The 23,244-nt window shown below is 45.3% G+C and overlaps 1 protein-coding gene across 3 annotated transcripts; it reads left to right on the top strand.

The window, feature by feature from the left end:
- The first annotated feature begins 703 nt into the window (after positions 1-703).
- On the top strand, positions 704-21,977 carry UPF3A (UPF3A regulator of nonsense mediated mRNA decay). Of its 3 annotated transcripts, none has more exons than XM_087435781.1 (11): positions 704-913; positions 1,774-1,880; positions 3,599-3,705; positions 7,052-7,150; positions 7,267-7,377; positions 7,962-8,126; positions 11,340-11,395; positions 11,485-11,643; positions 15,902-16,062; positions 18,102-18,396; positions 20,829-21,977. In XM_087435781.1, the coding sequence occupies exons 1-11, from the start codon at positions 728-730 to the stop codon at positions 20,979-20,981; spliced, it is 1,599 nt and encodes a 532-aa protein (XP_087291907.1). In that variant the 5' UTR covers positions 704-727; the 3' UTR covers positions 20,982-21,977. The 3 variants fall into 3 exon arrangements, with proteins under 3 accessions (XP_087291907.1, XP_004423272.1, XP_087291909.1); XM_087435783.1 differs by lacking the exon at positions 704-913 and adding an exon at positions 1,197-1,622; XM_004423215.3 differs by lacking the exon at positions 7,962-8,126 and having other exon boundaries at positions 707-913.
- Positions 21,978-23,244: the final 1,267 nt, after the last annotated feature.

Genomic DNA, 23,244 nt, shown 5'->3' with positions numbered 1-23,244 from the left:
ATCTCCCTCTCTGTTTTGGGAAGAGGGGGGATGGCCTCATTTCTAGAGACTTATCACTATGGAAGGTGAGGCCTTAAATCTGCATAATAACCTTACTCTTGTTTACTGGGCTTTAGTGATAATCTCCTGTAACTGACTCCCCCCCCCCAAATCCTCCTTTGTCATTGGCTGAACATGGTATTTAAGACTAGAATTTCTATTGTGTTGAGAAACGCAGCGTCCCTGCTTTCTCCCACATATACATTGTTATTAAACTTGGTATTATTTTCTCCTGCTAACCTGTCTTATTAATTATTTGGCCAGCCATAAGAACTTAAGGCAAAGGGCAGAGGGAGATTCTCCCTCTCTCCCGACACCTGCAAAGGCTGTTGCTTGAGCCAATCGTCCCCTGGGCCAGAATGTCCTGCTGACACCAAACGAACAAGACTCCAGACCCTCCGAGGTCGAGCTCCCACTTCCCAGTGACCGCACAGCTGCGCAGTGTGGCCACAGGGCTGGTGGGAGGTGCGGCTCCAGGGCCCCCATACAGAGGCCCCAGGGCGGCGGCGGAGGTCGCGGGCCAAGAGGGCGCGCGGAAGGTGGAGTACCCTGGGCCAGGGGGTGGCCGAGGGGGAGGGGGCGGAGGGGAACGGAGGAGAGGGGCGGGCGCCATCCAAGCCCCAGCGGCCCAGTTCTCGCGAGGTTCCGCCCGGGCGAGAGGCGGCAGTGGTTCCGCGACGGGTGCGGGATGCGCTCGGAGAAGGAGGGGGCCGGAGGCCCCAGGGCGGCCGTTGCTGCACGGGGCTCAACCGGGAGGGAGAAGGCAGCCGTCCTGGAAGTCCAGTTCCGCCGGGAGTCGCCGCCGGCCGCGTCCTCCGGCTGTGGGGGTGGCGCAGGCAAACCTCGCGAGGAGAAGAAAACGACCCTGAGCAAGGTGGGGGCGGGGCGAAGGAAGGGGCGGGGTGAGGACGGGGCGGTGCAAGCAAACCTCGCGAGAGGAGGGGGAATTCTCAGCGCGGTGAGGCGGGGCCGCGGGGTGGGCGGGGCGCCCTTCAGCACCGCGGACAGCGGTCGGGCAGCGCTGGCCGAGTTTTCGGCGCCCTCCGACGCGAGCTTTTCCGGCCTGGGGAGGAAGAAAGGCCCTGTGGGCCTGAGCACGTTTCCCGCTGGGGCTGAGACGCTGGGCTCCCCGGCGCCTGGCAGTAGCTGTCCGCACCGCCGAGGACCGCGGCCGGAGGGGGCACGAGCGGGGTCGGTGGCTCGGCGGTTCTGCCAGGGTCCGGTCCGGTCCAGGGAAGACGGCGGCAGCCGGGAGAGGCAGCCCGGACAGCTGGTGAGGTGTTGGAGAGGACCCGCGGTGTGGACACTGCGGACAGGAGGCGGACTTCCTCTGGGCAGTGAGGACGGTGCCCGTGGGTTTGCTCCTGCTGGTGTTCTCTGCGTGTGTCTTGCCTCCTAGTGTGGCCCACATGCAGGAGAGAGAGGAGCGGGTCTTATTTTGCAGCTCGGGCACGGACCGTACGTGTCGTGGTAGTAATGAGATGATTCCGAGGAAGAGGGGTTATGCGCAGGCTTTTCTGACCCCACGGATCCCTTTTAAATTATTCAGCCCTCATTACCCTTTTGACAGCTATGTTCTCCAGGTATTTCTTATCCTTTCCTAAAATGTGTGTTTCTGCTGGACGCCTGGTTTAGATTTTCCTCTGAGCATAAACACAGGTGACCAAGCATTCAAATAATTGAAGCTTAATACAGTGATAGTGAAACAAAACCCAGGCAGCGACCTTTCCCCAGGTGGTCATCCGGCGGCTTCCTCCCAGCCTCACCAAGGAGCAGCTGGAACAGCAGCTTCGCCCGCTGCCTGCGCACGACTCCTTCGAGTTCTTCACTGCCGATCTCAGGTGAGAAGCTGTTTACCGACGTTAAACAGCTGTGAGGTATTGTCAGTGGTGGAAATTATTGTAGATAATAGGAGCCATCTTCGTTTCCATCTTCTTTCCCACACGTACCCAGAAATCAGTGCAGACCTTTGTTTCTAAGTTATTTCTAAGTAGGCAGATCATTCAATTCCTCTAAAATAGATTTGGAATATGCCTCTGCTGTCACTACCGTAGTCTGAAAAGAAAAACAGACAAACTAACAACATATTACTCAATTGGTGTATTTTGGATATCAATAAACTGTATTTCATAGAGCTTTTTAAAGTAGGTTTTATTAAGATATAACAAAGAAAAGTGAATGAATAATAGATGTATAACCTGATGAATTTTCACAAGTGAACACACCCATATAATTAACACCAGATAAAGAAACAGAATATCCCCGACCCCAGAAGCCCCCTTGTACTCCCTTCCATCACTAACACCCCGACCCTGCGCCTGCCCGGTCATGTCTTTTTCAATTCCCTGTTACAGCTTGGTAATAAGATGACTCTGACAACACTGTAACACTTCCAAATTTCCCTTTTGATGACAAAGAGGGAGCAGACCAGGTTAGACCTTCAACAGGTGACAGTTCAGCTAGAATTTAGTGATTTTCATTATGTTTTTACCATGATCTTCATTATCATTGTTATTGTTTCTATTCTCAATATTGTGAGTTCTCAATTATGGTAGCCATAGGAACTTTCCTTTAGAATAAATGCATTTAAGTAAAAAACGTCAGTCCATTCAAAGAAAAATATCACTAAGAGGTAACTTTAGATATAGTTTAAAAACCCAACATAAAGATGGTTTTCAAATGACTAAAGTTTAGGAAAACTGGTGCCGTTACAGGAAGATGGCCACTGGTCTCAGGTGGGATCCCAGGCCCACCTTTTAACTAACATGTCCTCTCAAGTTCCTAATTTCTCAGTGTTCTCATCTGTCACGTGGGGCTGAAAGTTCCTGCCTATGAAGGAAATCGGTAGCTGTGAGACGGGAGAAAGGCTTCGTTCTTTTGTAGACCCCGTACCATGTGCTCCAAGAAATACTCTTAAAATACCTGCAGGTTTTCTCTAAGTCAGTGAAGGATCTCTTTACAGCACAGCATTGTCGCCTGTGAACGGTCCTCACTAGGTGGTGTCGCAGTGGTGACGCATGGTGAGGGATGACCTTTGAATAACCATGCCTTTGGTTTTCAGCCTCTGAGGACCAGTTATTTTAACCCTGACTCTGTGCAGTAGAGAAACTGACCTAAAGGGTCTCCCCCAAGTCATTAACAAGGTCTCAGTTCGTGTTTTGTTTGTTTGATTTTGATTTTTTGCTAAAGAATATCCATATTGTAATTAACTGAGAGATGATTCTTTGGCATAAAGGTTTTATCTAAAGTAGTTTGTTCTAGGGCCAGCCCCGTGGCTTAGCGGTTAAGTGCTCGCGCTCTGCTACTGGCGGCCCGGGTTCGGATCCTGGGTGCACACCTGACGCACCGCTTCTCCTGCCATGCTGAGGCCGCGTCCCATATACAGCAACTAGAAGGAAGTGCTGCTATGACATACAACTATCCACTGGGGCTTTGGGGGAAAAAATATAAATAAATAAAATTAAAGTAGTTTGTTCTATCCAGAAAAGAAAAACAAAGGCAAATGATGAAAGAAGTGTTTGTATTTGTTACTAACCATTTTGCTGTTCTCTTATTTCAGTCTTTATCCTCATCTCTACTCAAGAGCATACATTAATTTTAGAAATCCTGATGACATCCTTCTTTTTAGAGATCGTTTTGATGGATATATCTTCATTGACAGTAAAGGTTGGGTCATTGGCTTTTTAACTTCTTATTACAATCTCTAAGTACATTAATTAAGTTTTGCTGGAATGTTTGTGAGTTTTAATTAAGTTCTCAGATACTAATCTAAAATAAATCTTAAGTTTTGATTATGATGTTACTGTGACTGTGTGCTTATGTTGAAAGTTAAAATTATATATAAACCAAAGAATTCTATGTAATAGTGACAACTTATTTATGTATTATCATCAGAGAATGAAATTTTTCATATAAATGAGTTTTCTGAATAAGTGAACTTTACTTTTTTATGTCCCCAAACTAAATTATTTTACCCATGTTTGATAGAAGTTTTCTAAAATATATTATTCACTTACATCTGTGTCTTTCTAACAGAGTACTCTTCATAATTATCCCATTTCTGGATGATGTCACGTGGGGAGGGGGTTATAATAATGAACATTGGTTTTCAACCTTGTTGAACAGCACTGCCTCCTGAGACGGTGATATTTACCTCCACTCTAAATGGTTCCAATTGTCTGTACTTTTTGGGTTCTGCTTTTAATATGTTTTTTCTTTTTCCTCTTTTCTTGTCATACTGTCAGCTGTTGTGTTCACAGCATTCGAGTGTGTATACCTTGACAGCGTGTTGTTTTCTACGGACATTGTGTTCACGGCCATCGAGTGTGTACACCTCGACAGCGTGTTGTTTTCTACGGACATTGTGTTCACGGCCATCGAGTGTGTACACCTCGACAGCGTGTTGTTTTCTGCGGACATTGTGTTCACGGCCCTCGAGTGTGTACACCTCGACAGCGTGTTGTTTTCTATGCACCCCTCACCAACCAACCTCTTCCCACTCTACCCACCCACAAGACTCAGTGTTTTCTTCTCCTCCACTGAGGGGTAACAAACTAGAAAAGATGGTTAAAGAGTGACTAGACTGAAGCCAAGAGATTTTTCCTGTGAGTAAAGGCAAGTTTCATCTTGAACTATTTGACATTTGTGTTGGATACTTGTTTTCTGAGTAATTTATTCAAGTGCCTTTTTTCCTTTACTTTTTAAAAATTGTGATAAAATATACATAACCTAAATTTACCGTCTTATTCTTTTTTAAGTGTATAGTTCAGTAGTGTTAAGTATATTTACATTGTCATGCAACCAATCTCCAGATCTCTTTTCATCTTACAAAACTGAAACTCTGTACCCATTACACAGCAACTCCCCGTTCCTCCCTCCCCCAGCCCCTGGCACCCACACTTCCCCTTCCTGTCTCTATGAATTTGAAAACTCTAGATAACTCATATGAGTGGAATCATTCAGGATTTGTCTTTTTGTGATTGGCTTATTTCACTTAGCGTGATGACCTCAGGGTTCACCTGTGTTGTAGCATGTGACAGGATTTCCTTCCTTTTTAAAGCTGGATAATATTCTGTTGTGTGTGTATACCACATTTGTTTATCCATTTGTTTATTAATGGACACTTGGGTTGCTTCTGGCTCTTTGCTATTGTGAATAGTGCTGCTGTGAACGTGGGTGTACAAATATCTCTTTGAGAACGTGCTTTCAATTCTTTTGGATATATACCCTAGTGGGATTGTTAGATCATATAGTAGTTATATTTTTTATTTTTTGAGGAACTGCCATACTGTTTTCCATAAAGGCTGCACTATTTTATATTCCCAATAGTAAACAAGCGTTCCAATTTCTCCACATCTTCACCAACACTTGTTGTTTTCTGTTTTTTGATAGCAGACATCCTAATGCCTGTGAGGTGGTATCTCATTGTGGTTTTGATTTGCATTTCTCTAATGATTATTAATGTTGAGCATCTTTTCATGTGCTTGTTGGCCATTCATATGTCTTCTTTAGATATGTCTATTCAAGTTCTTTGCCTGTTTTTAATTGAGTTGTTTGTTACCATTGAGTTGTAGAATTTCCTTATATATTATGGATATTAACCCCTTATCAGATGTATGATTTTCTCCCATTTTGTAGATTGCCTTTACATTCTGTTGATGTGTCCTTTGATACACAAATGTTTTTAATTTAATGTCATCCAGTATATCTATTTTTACTTTAGTTGCCTGTGCTTTTGGTGTCATATCCAAGTAATAATTGCCAAATCCAATGTCAAGCTTTTCCTCCAGGCTTTCTTCTAAGAGTTTTATAGTTTTAGGTCTCAAGTTTAGGTCTCTGATCCATTTTGAGTTAATTTTTGTATATGGTGTTAGGTAAGGGTCCAACTTCATTCTTTTGCGTGTGGATATCCATTTTCTCAGCATCATTTGTTAAAAAGACTGTCCTTTCTCCATTGAATGGTCTTGGCACCCTTACCACAAACCATTTGATCGTATATGTGAGGGTTTGTTTCTGGGCTCTCTATTCTAGTCTTTTGGTCTATATGTCTGTCTTTATGCCATAGGATTTGAAAACTTTATGCTGTTTTGATTTCTGTAGCGTTGTAATAATTTTGAAATTAAGAAGTGTGTCTACTGCTATTTAATAAGTATCTACTATGTACCAGGCATTATGGATGCAGCAGTGAATTGGACATTGTCCCTGCCTATCCAGAGCCCTGCTCGCCTACCGTTTCTTGACTTTATTCTGGATAGTTGAGGTTAGCACAAAAATGTTCTCCAGATAAATGAGAGTTACACTTATCATAGTCACCTGACCATTCCTGACAAGTCTAAGTGACTACTTGGGTTTAGTCTGTGGTAAAAGTGTCCTGTTTGTTGGTTAAACATTAGCAGATTCTCGTAGTGGACATTTCTGGGTGTGTTTGTCTCCCTCCCACATAACAGCAAAATCAGTTTCTAGTGACTTTCATTCTGAACTTTTCTATTTGAAGCGAATCTTACCTGAATATTATCTCCACCCTTTGAAGCCCCCTCTTTTAGCCAAGTGTCTCTTCTAAGCAGAGTAATTTCCTAGATCTCATATAATAGATTGATAGTTGAATTAACCTTTTAAAATTAAAAAATTTTAAATGTGACAAAGAAACCTACTTAAATGTATTCCATGATAAACTCTTTGGTGGGGGAAGATCAGGTTTATTGTGGTATAAGTTACATATGCTAAAATTCACCATTTTAAGGTACACAGTTTGATGAATTTTGAATGTATTCAGTCATGTAACCACCACTACAACATGAAGAATTGTTTTATGTAATAAATAATTGCTCACCCTTTGTTTAAATTTGGAGTTTGACATGCTAAGGTTGCACTTGCTTGGAAATATAGTTAAATTATAGTTTAAATAGTAACATTATCATTGTTATGCTTAGTCCTTAATTAAGCTAGATCATTATTTTTGAAATGAATACGGTAGAATTTCAGAATTGTTCTTGGAATTTGTTTCCTGTTAAAGGCCTAGAATATCCTGCAGTGGTAGAGTTTGCTCCATTCCAGAAGATCGCCAAAAACAAGCTAAAGAAAAAAGATGCCAAAACTGGAAGCATTGAAGATGGTGAGTCCTTTTTCAGATGCTGGATTGTGAAACCACCGCATTAAATACTCTGATCAAATATCGTATCTTTCCCGTTTGTGGGGAGGAGTATATTTATTTTCTTTTTAAATTTACAGATCCAGAATATAAGAAGTTTTTAGAAACTTACTGTGTGGAGGAAGAGAAAACCAGTGCTAATCCTGAGACTCTTCTAGGGGACATAGAGGCAAAGACAAGAGAGCTTATTGGTCTGTTTCACTCGTTTCTTCTCTTTACTGTATTGAGATATGTATTTATAGAGTATGTATTTCCTCTTTTTCATGATTATTATAAAAAATTGACACTTGTGACAGGCTTGGCAGAAACGTAGAGTATTTCCCAGTTTTGATAAAAGGACGGCAAGATGGCAGCTTGGGGGCCTATTTCTGAGCATCTGTTGGTGGAGAGCACTTGAGTTCTTGTTGTGGTCATTTTGTTTCAAAGTTATGATGCTTCCGAGTGAGCAGTAGAGAAGACATGAGTGCTCTGTGCCTGGCTGCATTAGGGAGGGAGTGTTATTCTCAAAGTTGAAGTCAGTCGTCTTTGCCGAGAGCAGTCACAGCAGAAAAAGGCTTTGCTTAACTATGAGGTCATCTTGCTGCTGTTTAAAACAATATTAAGTCCCCTGAGCAAGCCAAGCAACCGAGTGGATACAGCCAGCCAGAGCACAGAATCTGGTATGAATCAGGCCTTCAAGCCTACCCTGCAGGCAGTATGTCTTAGAAATGGTTATCTCCTGGTTGCAGTCCCTAAAACTCAAGAGTAGACATGCAACACCTTTTTCTGTCTCCAGGCACTCTGCTGCAGCTCCCAGACGTACCCGTAGTGCCTCCCTTCCTGTCTGCCTCTGCCCTGTGCGCTGCTTCCCCTTCAGGCCCAGTGCGCCCCACGGCTGTGTCCTGCAGGACAGGACGAATGCACTGGATAATTCATCTCCTTGTTTGTCCATCTCCCTCACGTAAATGCTCTTCTCATTTTGTCTCCCTGCCCCCAACAGAACTGTCTGTTCCTCTTTGTAGTCCCAGTGCGGAGCACGTTGCTGGGACGAGTTTAGGTGTTCAGTAAATGTTTGTTGAGAAAATGAATAAGAAAGGTTAACATTATTGAAATTTTCTTCATTAGTCTAATAATGAAGTTTTATACTTTATAACAGCTGACAACGTGTGGCTTGAAGGATTTTTAATCACTATGGTAAATATTTCAGATGTGCTTAGGATGCATTTTCTCATTTTTATTCAGCACATGTTGACTGCGTACCAACTCTGAGCCTCGGCATGGGACAGAACAGGAACAGGAACAGGATGCACGAGGCCTCTGCCCTCGTGTAGCTGCCCTTCTGGTGGGATTGACTGTAGTAAACACACACAGAAATAATCAAGCTTCAAGGCCAAGCATTTCTGTTTGTGACAAGTGCCACAAATGTAGTGACATAGAAGAATGGGATAGAGAGAGAGTCCCCTCTGAGACCGTATTTGAGCTGAGACCAGCTGTGCTAAGAGGTAGAAGAGGGAACGCCAACGCAGGAGCTGGAGGCTGGAGTTCTGGGCCTGTGTGGTCGGCACATGGTGGGCAAGGGGCAGAGTGGCTGGAGAGGCAGGTGGGCACATCACGTCGGGCTGGTGGTAAGAGGTTTGGATTTTATTTGAGGGACACCTGGAAACAATGGAGGGAGTGATACAGTCTGATTTATTTTTCCCCATCACTCTGGTTGCTCCATACTTGATGGACTGTGGATGCCAGGAGAAGCTGGGCCTCTGATTAGGGAGGCTTGTGATGTAGTCCAGGGAAGGCTGCTTGAACGAGGCTGGCAGAGTCAGCGTCTGTTCTGGAGGTAGGACTGGCAGGACTAACTGACGACTGGGTGTGGGAGGGAAGGAAGCGGAAAGAATCAAGGCTTCAGGAGTTTGACATGAGCAGATCCGTGGGCTGTAGGACCGTTATTGACTGGGGAAGAGTAACAATACTGGGAGAGAGAAACAATACCGGGGCAAATTGAGATTTCACTAGAATATGTTAAATTTAAGAAGAGCTAAAAGAAGAAGCAAAATAGAAATTATGTACAGAACTCGCCTTCCTGCCCCTCCCATTTCTCGTGCACTTTGTTCTAAATGCCCCTGTACAGGGAAGCTACAGGGAGGGGCAGGGTCTGTTTTACCTCCCCTTGGTGGTCAGACACACACAGCTGCCCTCCTGCAGGAGGGACAAGTCCTGTCCTTGCCCAGTGCCTGGTGCCCAGTAGATGCATCGTGATTATTTACCGAACAAATTGCTGTGACTGAGAGGCCACCAGCCCAGGACGAGGTGATGGAGCTTCGTTTCTGTGATTCCTGTTGCTGCCCATTTAAATTTGAACCTTGAATTCGTGGCAAATTGCCTTTTTGTTTTCTTAGATTTTTGCCTTCAGTGTATTCTTATGATCAAGTCTAAGCAGTGTGGTTAAATGGAAATACTAATTCACTCTGAAGTTGAGGTTGGTGCAGTGGCATGTCAGGGTCTATAGAGCGCAAGACAGACCTGGGCTCAGGCCCCAGCTCAGGACTGGGCAGTCACTGCCTCCTGAGCCTTAGCCTCCCTGTGCTCACAGGGTGTCGTCCCAGTGCCTGGGTGCCAGCTCTCTGTGAGTGGTAATAAGTGTACTGTTGGTTAAATGAGTATGCATCCTCTGTTTACTGAGTTATACACTTTTATGGTTTGTAAAGCACTTTCTGTTACAGGGTCTCATCTTCTCTTCACATGGGTCCTTTGGGGTAACAAGGCAGGTGTTTTGTAGGAGAGGGAGGAAGGCAGACGGTGTCTCGGTGTCAGCTCCCCCACCCACCTTGGCTGACAAATCCAGAACTTCCATGGTGCAGAGCAGAGTCCTCACTAATTTGGGGTGACTTGCCTGTTAGAAATGGCATGGGCTGTGCTCATCGTGAGCCAGAGTTCGTGGTTAACACAGGAGCCACCCAAGGAGGGGGCAGGCACTTCTTGGTCTCTGTGCCAGTGACGAAACATGGGCATCTGCACTGCGTCAGCTCTTCACCACGGCCGTGAACCTGGGACCGAGCTCCCTGGCAGACATCATTTGATATATGATGGCAAGGAGTTCAGGGGTCCTCAGTTCCACATTAGGAAGCCCTGGCCAGGGGCTCTCTTATGATTCCTGATTAATTCCTGATCCTCGGAATTCTGGAAATGTCATGTCTTCAAGTGCATCCAGGGATTCTTCCTTCCCTCGTTTAATCTGAGGTCTTGAAGACCTGTAGAGGAGACCCAAACCATCTTCCACCTTCCCACCTACATCCTCAGCTGCTGCCGTGGGGAACACAAACCTCTCAGAGCTGGTGGCCTGCCTCTTATGTGGGCTCCCTGAGTCCCAGTCAGGTCAGATGGGGCGGGGGCGTGAAAGTTGGGGATTGAAGTAGAGTTGGTGGAGACACTCAGTCGTGGGTAGTTGGTGCTTTTTCGATCAACAGTGCCATACAGAGTCATTTTTAAACTTTTATGTCTGGTTATTCTGATTTATGGAGTGTATGTTATAATTACAAGAATCTACATTGCTTAAAACTGTTCCCAGAATATATGTTGAATCAAAGTGAATATATAAATATGTAATGATTTAAAATATCTGCAGAAATGTGAAGATATTTATAACATCTGGGAAGTTTAATGCATTGCACTCATTTTTTTTTTTTTAAATTTTTATTTATTTTCCCCCAAAGCACCAGTAGATAGTTGTATGTCGTAGTTGCACAGCCTTCTAGTTGCTGTATGTGGGACGCGGCCTCAGCATGGCCGGAGAAGCGGTGCGTCAGTGCGTGCCCGGGATCCGAACCCCGGGCCGCCAGCAGCGGAGCGCGTGCACTTAACCGCTAAGCCATGGGGCCGGCCCATTGCACTCATTTTGCTTTTTTTCTTTTATGCCATCTTTGTGAGTAATTTATGATGCCCTCAGGAATCAGGAATTGAACGCCTACTGTGTATAAGATTGTCAGTGCCTCCAGATTGCTTGACTTTATAGTGATGGAATAAGAACTCCCGCAAACACAGTATATGCTCATGCAAATTTTAAAATGATAAAATTCTTCCCCTAATAATTTTAAAGATTAAATTTAAAACAAATATTTAAGATAAAGGAAAGAAATCTTATTTTAGAGTTAAATGCTACCTTACAATTTTTGTGTTTTAGCTAGAAGAACCACACCTCTTTTGGAATATATTAAAAATAGAAAGTTAGAAAAGCAGGTAGGTCCAGCCTTTCCCTGGTGAATGTCCTTCCTGTCTGTGCTGTGTCCACGCAGACGGTTTATACACATACCTTCCCACATCTCTAGAGAATTCGAGAAGAGAAGCGAGAAGAACGAAGGAGAAGGGAGTTGGAAAAGAAACGCCTACGGGAAGAAGAGAAAAGGAAAAGAAGAGAGGAGGAAAGATGTAAGAGAAAAGAAGCAGACAAGCAAGAGAGAATGGCTGAGAGAGAAGTGAGGATTAAGGTAATTTCGAGGAGACGTGTTCTTTTTTTCCGAAAATAGTTCTGCTGTACTAATCATACCTTTAGGTATTTCAACTGTTCAGAATTGCAGGAACATTTCATTAGTTGAGTCTTTTATTATTATAATTCCTTCTCTCTGTTCTACAGCAGTAGTTCTCAAACTGTGTTCCCTGAGCCCTAGCGGTTCCCTGGGCATGCTGTGTTGGGAGGGCCGCATGGAAGGGTGGAGGGGGACCAGCCTCCTGCGTGTGCCGCGAGCCCTTCTCTTGGAGGAGCCCCACATTTGAATGTCATAGATTGGGCTTCTGCTTACATTTTCCTTTAAAGAAAAGATTTCCTGGGCTGGCCCAGTGGCGTAGCGGTTAAGTGCGCGTGCTCTGCTGCGGCGGCTGGGGGTTCGCATGTTCAGATCCTGGGCGCGCACCGATGCACCGCTTCTCAAGCCATGCTGTGGCGGCATCCCATGTAAAGTAGAGGAAGACGAGCATGGATGTTAGCCCAGGGCCAATCTTCCTCAGCAAAAAGAGGAGGATTGGCAATGGATGTTAGCTCAGGGCTAATCTCCTCACCAAAAAAAAAAAAATTTCCTGACCTACAAACACACATTTGAAAACCATTGGCCCAGTGTATGCCAGCCTTTCTATGTGAAGCTGACTCACAGAACTGGGTTTATCATTTCTTTTGTGGTTGCAGCAACAGTTTCTACATCTCTTGCCTAGTTTCTCCTTTGACTGACGCCTTCATTTAGGAGGGTGGTTTAAGGCACACGGAGTTTTTCTCTGTATAAAAATGTATTGCCCCAAATTGGAGTCAGCCCTTACCTTCTTAGTATTCTGCTCAGATGACCTTATTAACCCTAGATTTCAACCTAATGTGCATCTTCCCTCACTCCACAAAGGGTTTAAGGTGCCCTATAGTGATTCATTAAAATTGTGTAATATAAAGAAAAAAAAGGAAGGGTCAGGACTTGGGGGAAGATAGAGTAGAAAGTTTGATGATGAATGATGAAACTCGTAGCCTACAATTTCAACTATAATTTTAAGTAAGACAAAGTATGTGGAGTACAGCATTTTATTTTTACGTTGAGTATGGAATTAGAATCCAAAATAAGCCAAAGAAATAAAAACAAATTTAAGTCTGTAAAAGTAAATCCTTTTTAAAAAGGTAGGATCCTTCGTATAGAAAAAAAGAACTCAAAACATTAACACAGCAAGTGAAAGGGTTAGTCTTGTCCAAATCCGGTAAACAGGATCCCGGTGGCAGCTTAGACCCAGTGGCCTGCGTGACTCAGAGTGTCTGGGGTTCTGACTGACAGGACACACCCCATCCCGAGTTAGCCTGTAATAAGCATCTCTGCTCCATTTGGGATCTCTGACTCATGAATCATTTGGAGAATTAAATTTAAAAAAACTGGAAAATAAAATCTGTGAAGAAATGCCAAAAGAATTTGTATTAGTAGCCTAAAAATAGAGAGGCAGAGAGATGTCCTTATGTCTATTTTTGACAATAAAGAGAAATATGATACAAGGAGAGCAACCCAGCTGTTTTTTATTTTCCTCTGAGGACTCTAAAACTAAGCAATGAGCTGAAGTTGAAGTAGGAAGTTAGGTTACCAAAGTTACAAATAAAATTCCTGAATATGTAAATTGTAGGCTGTAGATTACATTATCCAAAAAAGTTGTGTGGTCTTTTTCACGAAGCTCTTTAAAAACAGATGTGCGTGTGAGACCAGGTTACATGCACGTAGAAGGAGCGTAGAGGGCTGGTCGGGAGCCTGCGTCCCCTCCTCCCGTGTCATGTGCCCCTGGCTTGTCCAGCCTCCTTGCCTCCCTCTGCCAGGCTGACCACCTCGGGCCCTTGCTTGCCTCCCTCCACAGGGAGCTTTTCCCCGAGACGTACGCCTTCTCCTAAGAGCTCCTTCTCATCATCTGGTCTCTGTTCACATCTTGTCTCCACAGAGAGGCCTTCCCTAACCCCCTCGAGAAACCATTCCTCCTGTTCCCCTCACCTCGCATCTCTCTGTCCTTTTATCCTGTTTTATTATGTGTTTGCAGCATTTCATACCACCTGCGGTTATCTTGTTCACTTTTCTCTATTTTTGTGACTGTGTACACCATTCTCCCACCCCCATGGCCACCACTGCCTCGGTGAGAATGTCAAGTGTGTGTTCCTTCATTGTGGGCGCTTGTGTCTTATCCACAACTATATTCCAAACACCTAGCACTGGGTCTTTTCCCCGGGTTCCTGGTACACAGCTCCTAAAACCATCGCAGTCTCTGGAGTGATAAGAGTGTCTTCTGTGTGCTAATGAGGTGACGGGTGGCTGAGGCCCTGGATGGCTTCAGGATGGGAGCTGGCCACCAGAAAGACCAGGGCATCTTAGAGGGTTGGAACTTTCAGCCCCACACTGACCTCTGGGGAGGGGAGAGGGCTGGAGATTGGGTTTAGTCACCAGTGGCCAGTGATTTAATCAGTTGTGCCTATGCAACGGAGCCTCCATAAAAGTCCCTAAAGTATGGAGTTTGCAGAGCTGGTGAACACATCAAGGTGCCAGGAAGGTCACGCCCCTGGAGAGGGCTTAGAAGCTCCGAATGGCTCCCTGTACCTGGCCCTGTGCATCTCTTCCCTCTGGCTGTTCCTGAGCTGTATCCTTTGTAACAAAGCACTTTCCTGAGTCCATCAGTCATTCTCATTCAAGAACCCCCTGAATTTATAGCCAGTTGGTCAGAAGTACCAGTGACAAATTGGGACTTTGGACTGGCATTTGAAGTGGCGACAGTCTTGTGGGATCTGACGTTAATTCCAGGTAGATGGAGTCAGAACTGAATTGAATCACAGGACACCCAGCCTGTGTTGGAGAGTGGAGAAGTGGTGTTGGAACAGACTCCACACGTTTGGTTTCAGAGGTATTGTGAGTAAAAACAGTTCGTAGGTGCATACAGTTGTTTGTTGGGTGGATGGGTAGAGACACATACTGTCGCACTTCCTGTGGCTTGCATTTATTACAAGCAGATATTACTTTTGTAATAAAAAAAAGTTCAATAGTTATCTGAAAGGAAATGTTTAAACCCACAGACCCCAGGTAGGCAGAATAAGAGTGTATACACAGGTGCACAGTGCACACCTTTGATGAGAAGCAGCCTTTATAAAGGGTTCTGCCGTCCATTACATCTGTGTCCTTCTGAAATGAACTCATTTAGTCGAAATGTATGTGTGTATAATTTTGCTATACTGTAATTTATTTTTTATTTATTTATTTTTTTGTGAGGAAGATCAGCCCTGAGCTAACATCCATGCTAATCCTCTTTTTTTTTTTTTTTTTGCTGAGGAAGACTGGCTCTGAGCTAACATCTATTGCCAATCCTCCTTTTTTTTTTCCCCCAAAGCCCCAGTAGATAGTTGTATGTCATAGCTGCACATCCTTCTAGTTGCTGTGTGTGGGACGCAGCCTCAGCATGGCTGGAGAAGCGGTGCGTCGGTGCGCGCCCGGGATCCGAACCCGGGCCGCCAGTAGCGGAGCGCGAGCACTCCGCCGCTAAGCCACGGGGCCGGCCCCACTATACTGCAATTTAAAAAATGTTCACTTATTTAAGTGAGAACAAAATTCTCAGAGGTAGACCTTCCATTTATGTTGTACAAGTTGACTCTCCCTGTGGTACTTCAGTTTTGAAGAGTGAGAACGGGGAGGAAGGCCCAGCTCCAAAGGTATACCAGTTAAATGCCTCATAACAACCTGCTACGTCTGTTTCAAGAAAGAGAATAATAAGTGTTTTGAAAACTTTAAACATTCTAAAAGTCATCAACATAAAGCAACCTGTTAAAAAATATTTTTTTCCTTATTACAAAAGTAATACTTTTTCATTTTAGAAAAACTAGAACCTGTAGATGAAAGAAAAGGAAATCATTTCAGTTCTGCCACCTAAAAATAATCACTGTTAACACAGTATTGCAAGCTTTTAGACATTTTTCTATATGTGTGTATCTGATAGAAATCAGATCATTCTGTTTTGTAACATTCTTTTATTCATTAATATGAGCATCTTTCCATCACATTGACTGTCCTAAATTGTTTTTCCTAACTACAACTTATTTCCTTGACTGAATGTTCCCCTGTGTATTTAACCAAAACCTGTTCATTGGACCTTTAGCTTACATTTTCTGCTATTCAAACATCTGGGCTCAATATTGGTGGATATTTTTAATTATTTATTAAACAACTTCTTTTAAAGTGACATTTTACTGACATTATAATTTCTCAGCTGCTTAAGAAACCAGAAAAGGGAGAGGAACCAACCCCTGAGAAACCAAAAGAAAGAGGAGAGGAAGTTGATGCTGGAGATGGAAGGTGGGAGCCCTGTCCCCGCTGCGCAGTCGTGAGGCCCAGGCCCCCGGAGAGCTCTCGGGAGGAGCTCCGGGAAAGGTGAGCCCGTGCTCCCATCCCTTCCACCACGTGGGGCATCACGAGGTCATTGGGTCACAGTCACCTGTGTCAATGCAAGTGCTTATATTTCATAATATTCTTGGAATTCAAGAATTTCACCAGGATGTGCTTGTCCGCATCTTTGTTTCTCCTTGGTTGTGCGAGGAACTCGGTAAACCCGTTTGGTCTGCAGTCGTCAAACCAGGGAGATGTCCTCCTGAGCCTCTCTTAACTGTCGCTCTCTCTCCTCTCCCCTTGGAGTGCTGTTACTGCAGATACGGACCTTCTTCCCAGGCTCTTTTCCTTTGTCAGTTTTATCAGTTTGTAATTTTCCTCTGTTTTGAGATATCTTGCTCACTTGATCTTCCAGACCTCCTTCAATTTATCTGCGGAATTGTAAATTTGAGAACCCAGTCTTGTAGGTGCTGGGAAGTCTTTTGTGATGTAGAAGGGGAATTCTAAGTGCTGCGATTCCTTGTGGAGTTGTCATCCCTGTGGTCCACTGTGGGATTCGACTAGCGGCAGTGGATCGTGGTGTCCACTAGCCCTGCCTCTCTCCGGCTGGGGACCCTTAGGCATGCAGTTCTTTGCCTGCTCATGACTTGCATCTTACGAAGGGAGCTTGAGAGGGCTTCTCGGGAGACAGGACAGACACAGCAGTCCCTGCACACGGGCCAGAGAGAGCGCAGCCAGACGCTTGTCAGGGGGAGCCCCTTCCTCCTGCCCCTGCCCCTGCGTCCTCGGGGTTTGGTCACCTCCCCACAGTCAGTGGGGCCACGTGCAGCTGGGCTTCTTGTCCCCTACCCCAGGGCTTCTGCCTGTGTGCTGCATCTGGACACCTGCAGAGCTTCCTGGAGCCCAGGGCTGTGCTGCTTCCAAGGGTGCCTGGAAGTGGATCTGAGTTGGGAGGGGAGACAGCAAGGTCATGAGATTAGGCTGCCATTTTCCCTGAATCACAGTAATCTGAATGACTTATTACTGTCTTTCTTGCACATAGAGTTGTGATAAAGGTTTTTTTCCTTCTTTTGGGGGGTTCTGGTTTATTGATTTGTTTATAAAGTGAATTTATACATGCTTATCAAAACTATGATCTTTTAGCACTGTGGTCTGTGTTACAGGCGTTTGTATTATTATTGCTTATGATACAGCAGTGCCTTTTGTCGTGTTTCTGGCATGAATTCACACTTTGTTCGTAGATCTCTTTGTCCCCAGTAGTCCTGCTGTTTCTGTATGTGGGGGCCACAGGCCGTGGTTGGGGACGTCTGCCTATCTTTCGTGGAGAGGAAGACTTAAGAACAAGATGAGCAGGGCCGGCCCTGTGGCTTGGTGGTTAAGTGCGCGCACTGCAATGCTGGTGGCCCGGGTTCGGATCCCGGGTGCGCATAGAGGCACCACTTCTCCGTCCATCCTGAGGCCGAGTCCCACATACAGCAACTAGAGGGATGTGCAGCTATGACATACAGCTGTCTGCTGGGGCTTTGGGGGGAAAAAATTAAATAAATAAAATCTTTAAAAAAAAAAGAACAAGATGAGCTAAGCAGCCACCTGTGTATTTACTGTTCATTTGACAGTTGGATATATGCACAAATATTACTAAATTTCAGTTAAGTTTAGCTATGCTTGGAGCAGAAACTAAGCTCTCAGTGTCAGCTCTGTGTCACAATGGATGTGGGCTTCTAGGAAAGTCACTCAACCACTTCTAGTCTCATTTACTTTATCTGTATTAGAAGGAGGATTATATTTACTTTGGAGGATTACTAAAAGTTAGAAAAATATGTATATATGGTACTTTAGCATAGCGCCTATTACATATGTGTCACTCAAGTATAACACTAGATATTGTATTACTATCGTTTATTCATCTTTTCAGTAGTTTTTATGGAATGCCTGTGGTGTGCCCGTCACATGCACACTTGGCAATAAGTGATGAGCAGACTTACGTACTCCCTGCCTTTCTTGGAACTTATGGTCTGGAAGGGGAGGCGGGCGATGGACTAGCGGTTTACACAGGGTCACTGATGGTTTGTATTGAATCACAGGTCACAAAATGACAGTGATAAAGAGCAGAGGGATGTGGAGAGAAGATTTCGAGAAAAAGACCTTGAAACACAGAGACAGCACTTGGATGACAGCAGGAAGCACAGAGCTCACTATGAGTTGGACAAGATTTCAAGAAAAAATGAAGAAGAGCCAAAATGGGGGAAAGGATTCACCCCAGACAGAGGGCAGAAAGGGAGCCAGGACGGCGGGGTTGCTATGGAGGCAGCAGAGAGACCAGTGACGGAGCAGAGCGCAGGCGGCCCGGCGCCTAGGAAGGAGTGTGTGGGAAACAAGGTTCTCTTATTCCTTTGGGATCATCTTTCACTCGTGTCTGTGCTGACAGTACGAACTGTACTTCTGCAGGCTAACAACTGCTTTTCCAAACAGGAATTCTTTTATTTAACCAAAAAAGGGAAATCTGCATAGGTGTCTTGAGGTACAGGGTGGCGCACTCCGACAGGGAGTGGCCACCCCGCTGGATCCTGCATTATCTTAGGAGCGTCCTGCCCCAAAACGTCTGTATTTGCTAGAACTCACTCTTGTCCACTCAGTGAGCACCACGTCCTGAATGTCAAATCCTGAATGGAACCAGCCATCATCTTTTCTGAGAGAATCAAGTTTTTTTTCACCAGGAAAACAAAAAGCTTTTATTTAGTATAAAATTAGCACACCATTTGCTTGAGAATAAGTGATGGCAAGTTGACAAAATTTACCCCTAAGGCAGTAAGGAAAATATTAGTGACGTTTATGGAGCGTTCCTTTACATTGTTGACAACTTTCTGATTATTAGCCTAATCACAGGGCTCGTAAACACCCATTCTAGACCTGATCAGGTCTGCGCAGGCCGTACACGGTAGGACGGCCCGCTTAGCCACAAACAGCTCTTGTTTCAGATGTCTGAGGTTAGTTTTTATTCAGGCCACATTGTTGCAGAGAAGCACTGAATGGGGCCGTCTCCCTTCCAAGGCCGGGCCCTGTGGTGCTGGTCAGTCACCCACAGCCCGGCCTCCCCGTCACTCCCACCCCCAACCCATCCTGACCCTGCAGCCCCGCTGTGCTGTCGCTGTTATCCCGCCATTTCAGGAATGCTGTGGAAATGGAAACATGCAGTGTGGACCTTTGAGACTGGCTTTCTCACTCGGTGTAATTCCCTTCAGACTTTTCCAGGGCCTTGCAAGTATCAGCGATGTTGTTGATTTTTAAAACATTTCCAGTAAGGGGGAGGTGGACCTCCAGACAAGAGGAGAGCCTCCTTGTCTTCACTCTTCACTGATCCTGTGTGTGTGTGAGTGCGTGTCTGTGAGTGTGTGAGTGTGTGTCTGTGAGTGTGTGAGTGCGTGTCAGTGTGTGTGTGTGTGTGTGAGACTCACAGGTCTCTGCAGTGACCTCGTCTGCAGGCACACCACGTGGGACGGGGGTCTTTGGGCAGGGTGGTTCGTTTGGACAGTGGTTTTCGCTGCCTTTTTGTTTCGCCACAGCAAGGGGCTTGGGTATTGCACAGCTTTAGGTGTGGGAACTCGGGACAACTCCTTCCCTCAGTTATATCTGTAGTGCTGTGGTGGTAATAAGGAGCTCTGGGCCTCACAGCTCCCTCCTTACGAGGCTCGGCTGGTTAGGATGTACTTCTAGGACCAGTTTCGAGCTCCATCTGCACACACGGAAGTTACCCTGGTGAGCAGCAGAACTGTGTGTGTTAGCCCCAGGCAGATGGTGGTGTGTGAAGCCTGCGTCTCTGCCTGCATGGGGATTCAAGTCCCTGGGGCCTGCCGAGCCCTTTCCTACTCCTCTTGTTGGCCAGGCTTGTCTTAGGGAAAAGAACATTCTGAGAAACCTCCGGTGTTGACTGTGGGGCCCCACAGCCCAGGAGTGGGCAAGGTGACTGGTGAGCCCTGGAGAAGCACAGCAGGGGGATGTGCCCCTGAGTCACTCTGTCCCTGGGCTCCAGGGGCCGCGGGAAGGCCAAGGCTGCTGCTCTGCCCACAGGACAGGGAGCTTCCTCAAGAGGCCCAGCCCTCCTTCAGGGCTGGGTCCACGGCACAGCTGGACGGCTCCCCGAGAGGAGGACTCGTTCCCACTGTTGTCACTCGTCCCACCCTTCAGAACCGCTCTGTCCTGCCCTGGCTTCCCAGTCCTTGTGTCCTGAAGCAGTTTAATTGCATTTCATGTACTTTATTCAGTCATCATTTTTATTCCACCACCTCTGAGAGTTTAATAAGATGATAGGTGGGCATTTTCTATAAAGGGGACAGTTCAGGAATAATCCACACGGAGACTGCTTATTACAAATGCTAATAACTGCTTAGTTCATAGCTCTAAAAGCCATCTCTGGGGGCCATGCCTTGTTGTGTTTCAGACGTCACGTGGCCCTGGGTGGTGAGTCTGAGGGACTGAGACGAGTGTGTTTGTTCTCATCTCTCGAGTTGGGAAGGGAATGCCATGATTGTACTATTTCCACAGAGTGTTCTAGGTTTGAGCAATAACGTTTTCCCAGATACCAGTTTTACTTTCTTTCAAGTTATTTTAAATATTAACTGTTTTCCTTTCTGTGGCTTTTTTTTCCCACCTCAAATTCCTGGTTTCTGAGATAGTGCTGTGAAAAAGGCTGATTTTTAGCTGCAAGACTGATTTTCTTTAGATGGTTAGGATCGTCAGGCCCTAGAAGTAGAGATGTTGCTCCTGCTGCCTCACGGGCCTTGGAAGAGTAACCCGCCCTTCTGTCCTGGCAGGACCGGCCGTCCTTGCAGCTCTACCGTCCGGGCGCTCGCAGCCGCGCACGCGAATGTGGTGGAAGAGCCTCTGAGGAGGGCCGTGATGGAAGGAGGGCTGAGGCAGAAGATTCGACGGGGGCTGGTTCCAAGAAGAGCAAAGAGGCAGAGTGAGTCAGCGCGCGTGCCACGTTTGTGACACGGGTGAGCTCCCGTTCGGCATTCCGTGGATTCGAAAGGGCACTCCGGAAATGTATCAATTAGCCTGGAATATAACCTGCAAGTTGAATTTACTCCTTACAAAGAAACTAGAAACTGGAACTATAAAGGTGGTGTAGAAACATCTAGAAACCATTCTTAAGAAGGAAGCAGTCTTTTTAAAAATTGAACTGAGTTTTCCTAGATTTTACCATTTCTAATATAAACTAGTAAATATTATTTAGCGAAAACAGAGAAAATAATCTCCTTTGGACAGTAAAATGTGATCAGAGCCCCGTGTGAGCTCCGAATCACTGGCACTCTGAGTGGGACGCGTTTGTGAGCAGTGGTCTGTGGGTCTGTGTTGTGGTCTCCTGTGGGTTCCCATGAGCCGTGGTTTCTGGGGGGTGAGCAGCTCTCGTTCCCTCGCAGCCTTTGTAACTCAGCCGCTCCCGCGCCTCTGTCACGAGTGTCCCCCGAGCTGCTGTTGGAGCCCCTCTGATAGGAGCCATGACACTACACAGAGCCCAGCAGCTTTAATTATTACATTACAGCCCTTTTAACAATTTGGCCACTGACTCGATGAAAATAGTTTCACAGTCTTTTGATGGATGTGCTCGTGGTTTATAACCATTGTGGTCTGAGGATTGCTAAGAAACATAAGTGGCATTATCTGGGGACAGGGATAACTTAGGTGTGGCATCTAGCATTTTTCTTTTTGTATTCTGAAGCAGTTTTGTTTTAAAATGACCGAATCTAGCTTTCTGCAGCTATGCATTCTACAGTATTTTTTCCTTTTAGTGAAATTTTTAAATGTTAATGTATTTTTGGCACTGTGCTTTAAACCATTTATTAAATAAAAATTTTAGGTACTATGGATTTGAAGTCCAGTTATGGTACTTCAAATCAAGTACTTCTATGTACTTTCCTACATAGAATTTTACATAATAAAATATTGCTTTTTAAAATGTAGCTTTAATTATCTGAGTATTTGGCTGATTATATCTATTCCTTATTAAATGTGAAATGTTTATCACAGAACTAAGAATTACTCACTTATGATTAAAAGACATCTGTGACTGGTGGACATACAGTCAGTTTAATGGCATTGCTGTGCCCTTGCTCTTGACTCCTAAGCTCCAAGAATTTGGTGGTGGGAGAGAAGGACTTGCCGTGGATTTGGTGAGGTCCATGTGACCCAGCGGGGCCAACCCTGGCTGAAAGGGTGGATAGTAGGTATAGATCTTGCAGGCTATATGTCTCTGTCACAACTGCTGAACTCTGCCATTGCAGTGAGGAAGCAGTCTTAGACAATGTGAATGAAGGGCAGGGCTGCGTTCCAATCAAACTTTATACATAAACACAGGCAGCAGCCCATATTTGGCTTGCAGACCTTACTTTGCTGCCTTCTGCGTAGAGTGTGGCTCAGATTGGATCTCCTGAATGGTCCTTAGTGCTCATTTTGGCTTTGGTCTAGAGACTTCAGACTGAAGAGTCAGGACGTAAAGACTCTCATTTGTAAGCCCCCATCTTAGTTCGGTCGGTTTGTTGGCTTATTGTATTGGTGGTAAAGACCTGGGGTTCTTTAGTGCTCATTTTCAAAATTCGTGGTTTAAAACAGTGGTTCTCATACTTTTTGGTCTCAGGAACTCTTTACATTCTTAAAAATTATTGACAACCCCAAAGAACTTTTGTTTATCAACTAGGATATATCTATTGATGTTTACTATATTCCAAATTAAGATAGAAATGTTTAAAGCACAAGAATACATAAACATGTGTTCTATTTAGCTGTCAGAGTAGTAAGGTCACCACCCATCATGTAGCCTCTGGAAAATTCCACTGTAGACCCCTGAGGGGATCAGAGCGAAAAGGGGAATAATGTCTTAGTCTTGACATAAAAGTAGTTACACCCAAGAGAGACCAGCATGCTGACACAGGAGGCTCCTGAACACCCTCCTCCCACGGACACCCCATATGTACAGCTGCACACAGAGCAGTTCCCTCAGAGAAGACTCCAGAAACGAGCTGAGCGCCTCCCACATGCCAGGTTGACAAGGAAATCACCCACGGGGAGAGGCTGAGACACACTCTCGCCGTAAACCCCACCCTGCACCGCACCAGACAGCCAGAAGGGAGCCCCACATCTGGCACCCCGGCTGTTAGGGCCCCCACCTGAGGGAGCTGCTACTTGAAGCATATTTGCTTTCTATTCTATCTTTAAAATTAATGATATGTC

Source organism: Ceratotherium simum, chromosome 10, assembly GCF_057802395.1.
Source record: "Ceratotherium simum simum isolate JZ-2026a chromosome 10, ASM5780239v1, whole genome shotgun sequence".
NCBI lineage: Eukaryota > Metazoa > Chordata > Mammalia > Perissodactyla > Rhinocerotidae > Ceratotherium > Ceratotherium simum.
Note: the sequence above shows the minus strand (reverse complement) of the source record. Positions and strands in the feature narration are given on the sequence as shown.

Excerpts from the sequence above, each read along its gene's own strand:
- UPF3A (XM_087435781.1), top strand. The coding sequence starts at position 728 with ATGCGCTCGGAGAAGGAGGGGGCCGGAGGCCCCAGGGCGGCCGTTGCT. Across the intron at positions 16,063-18,101 it reads CGGGAGGAGCTCCGGGAAAG|GTCACAAAATGACAGTGATA; the intron begins GTGAGCCCGTGC and ends ATTGAATCACAG. Across the intron at positions 18,397-20,828 it reads AGGAGTGTGTGGGAAACAAG|GACCGGCCGTCCTTGCAGCT; the intron begins GTTCTCTTATTC and ends CTGTCCTGGCAG.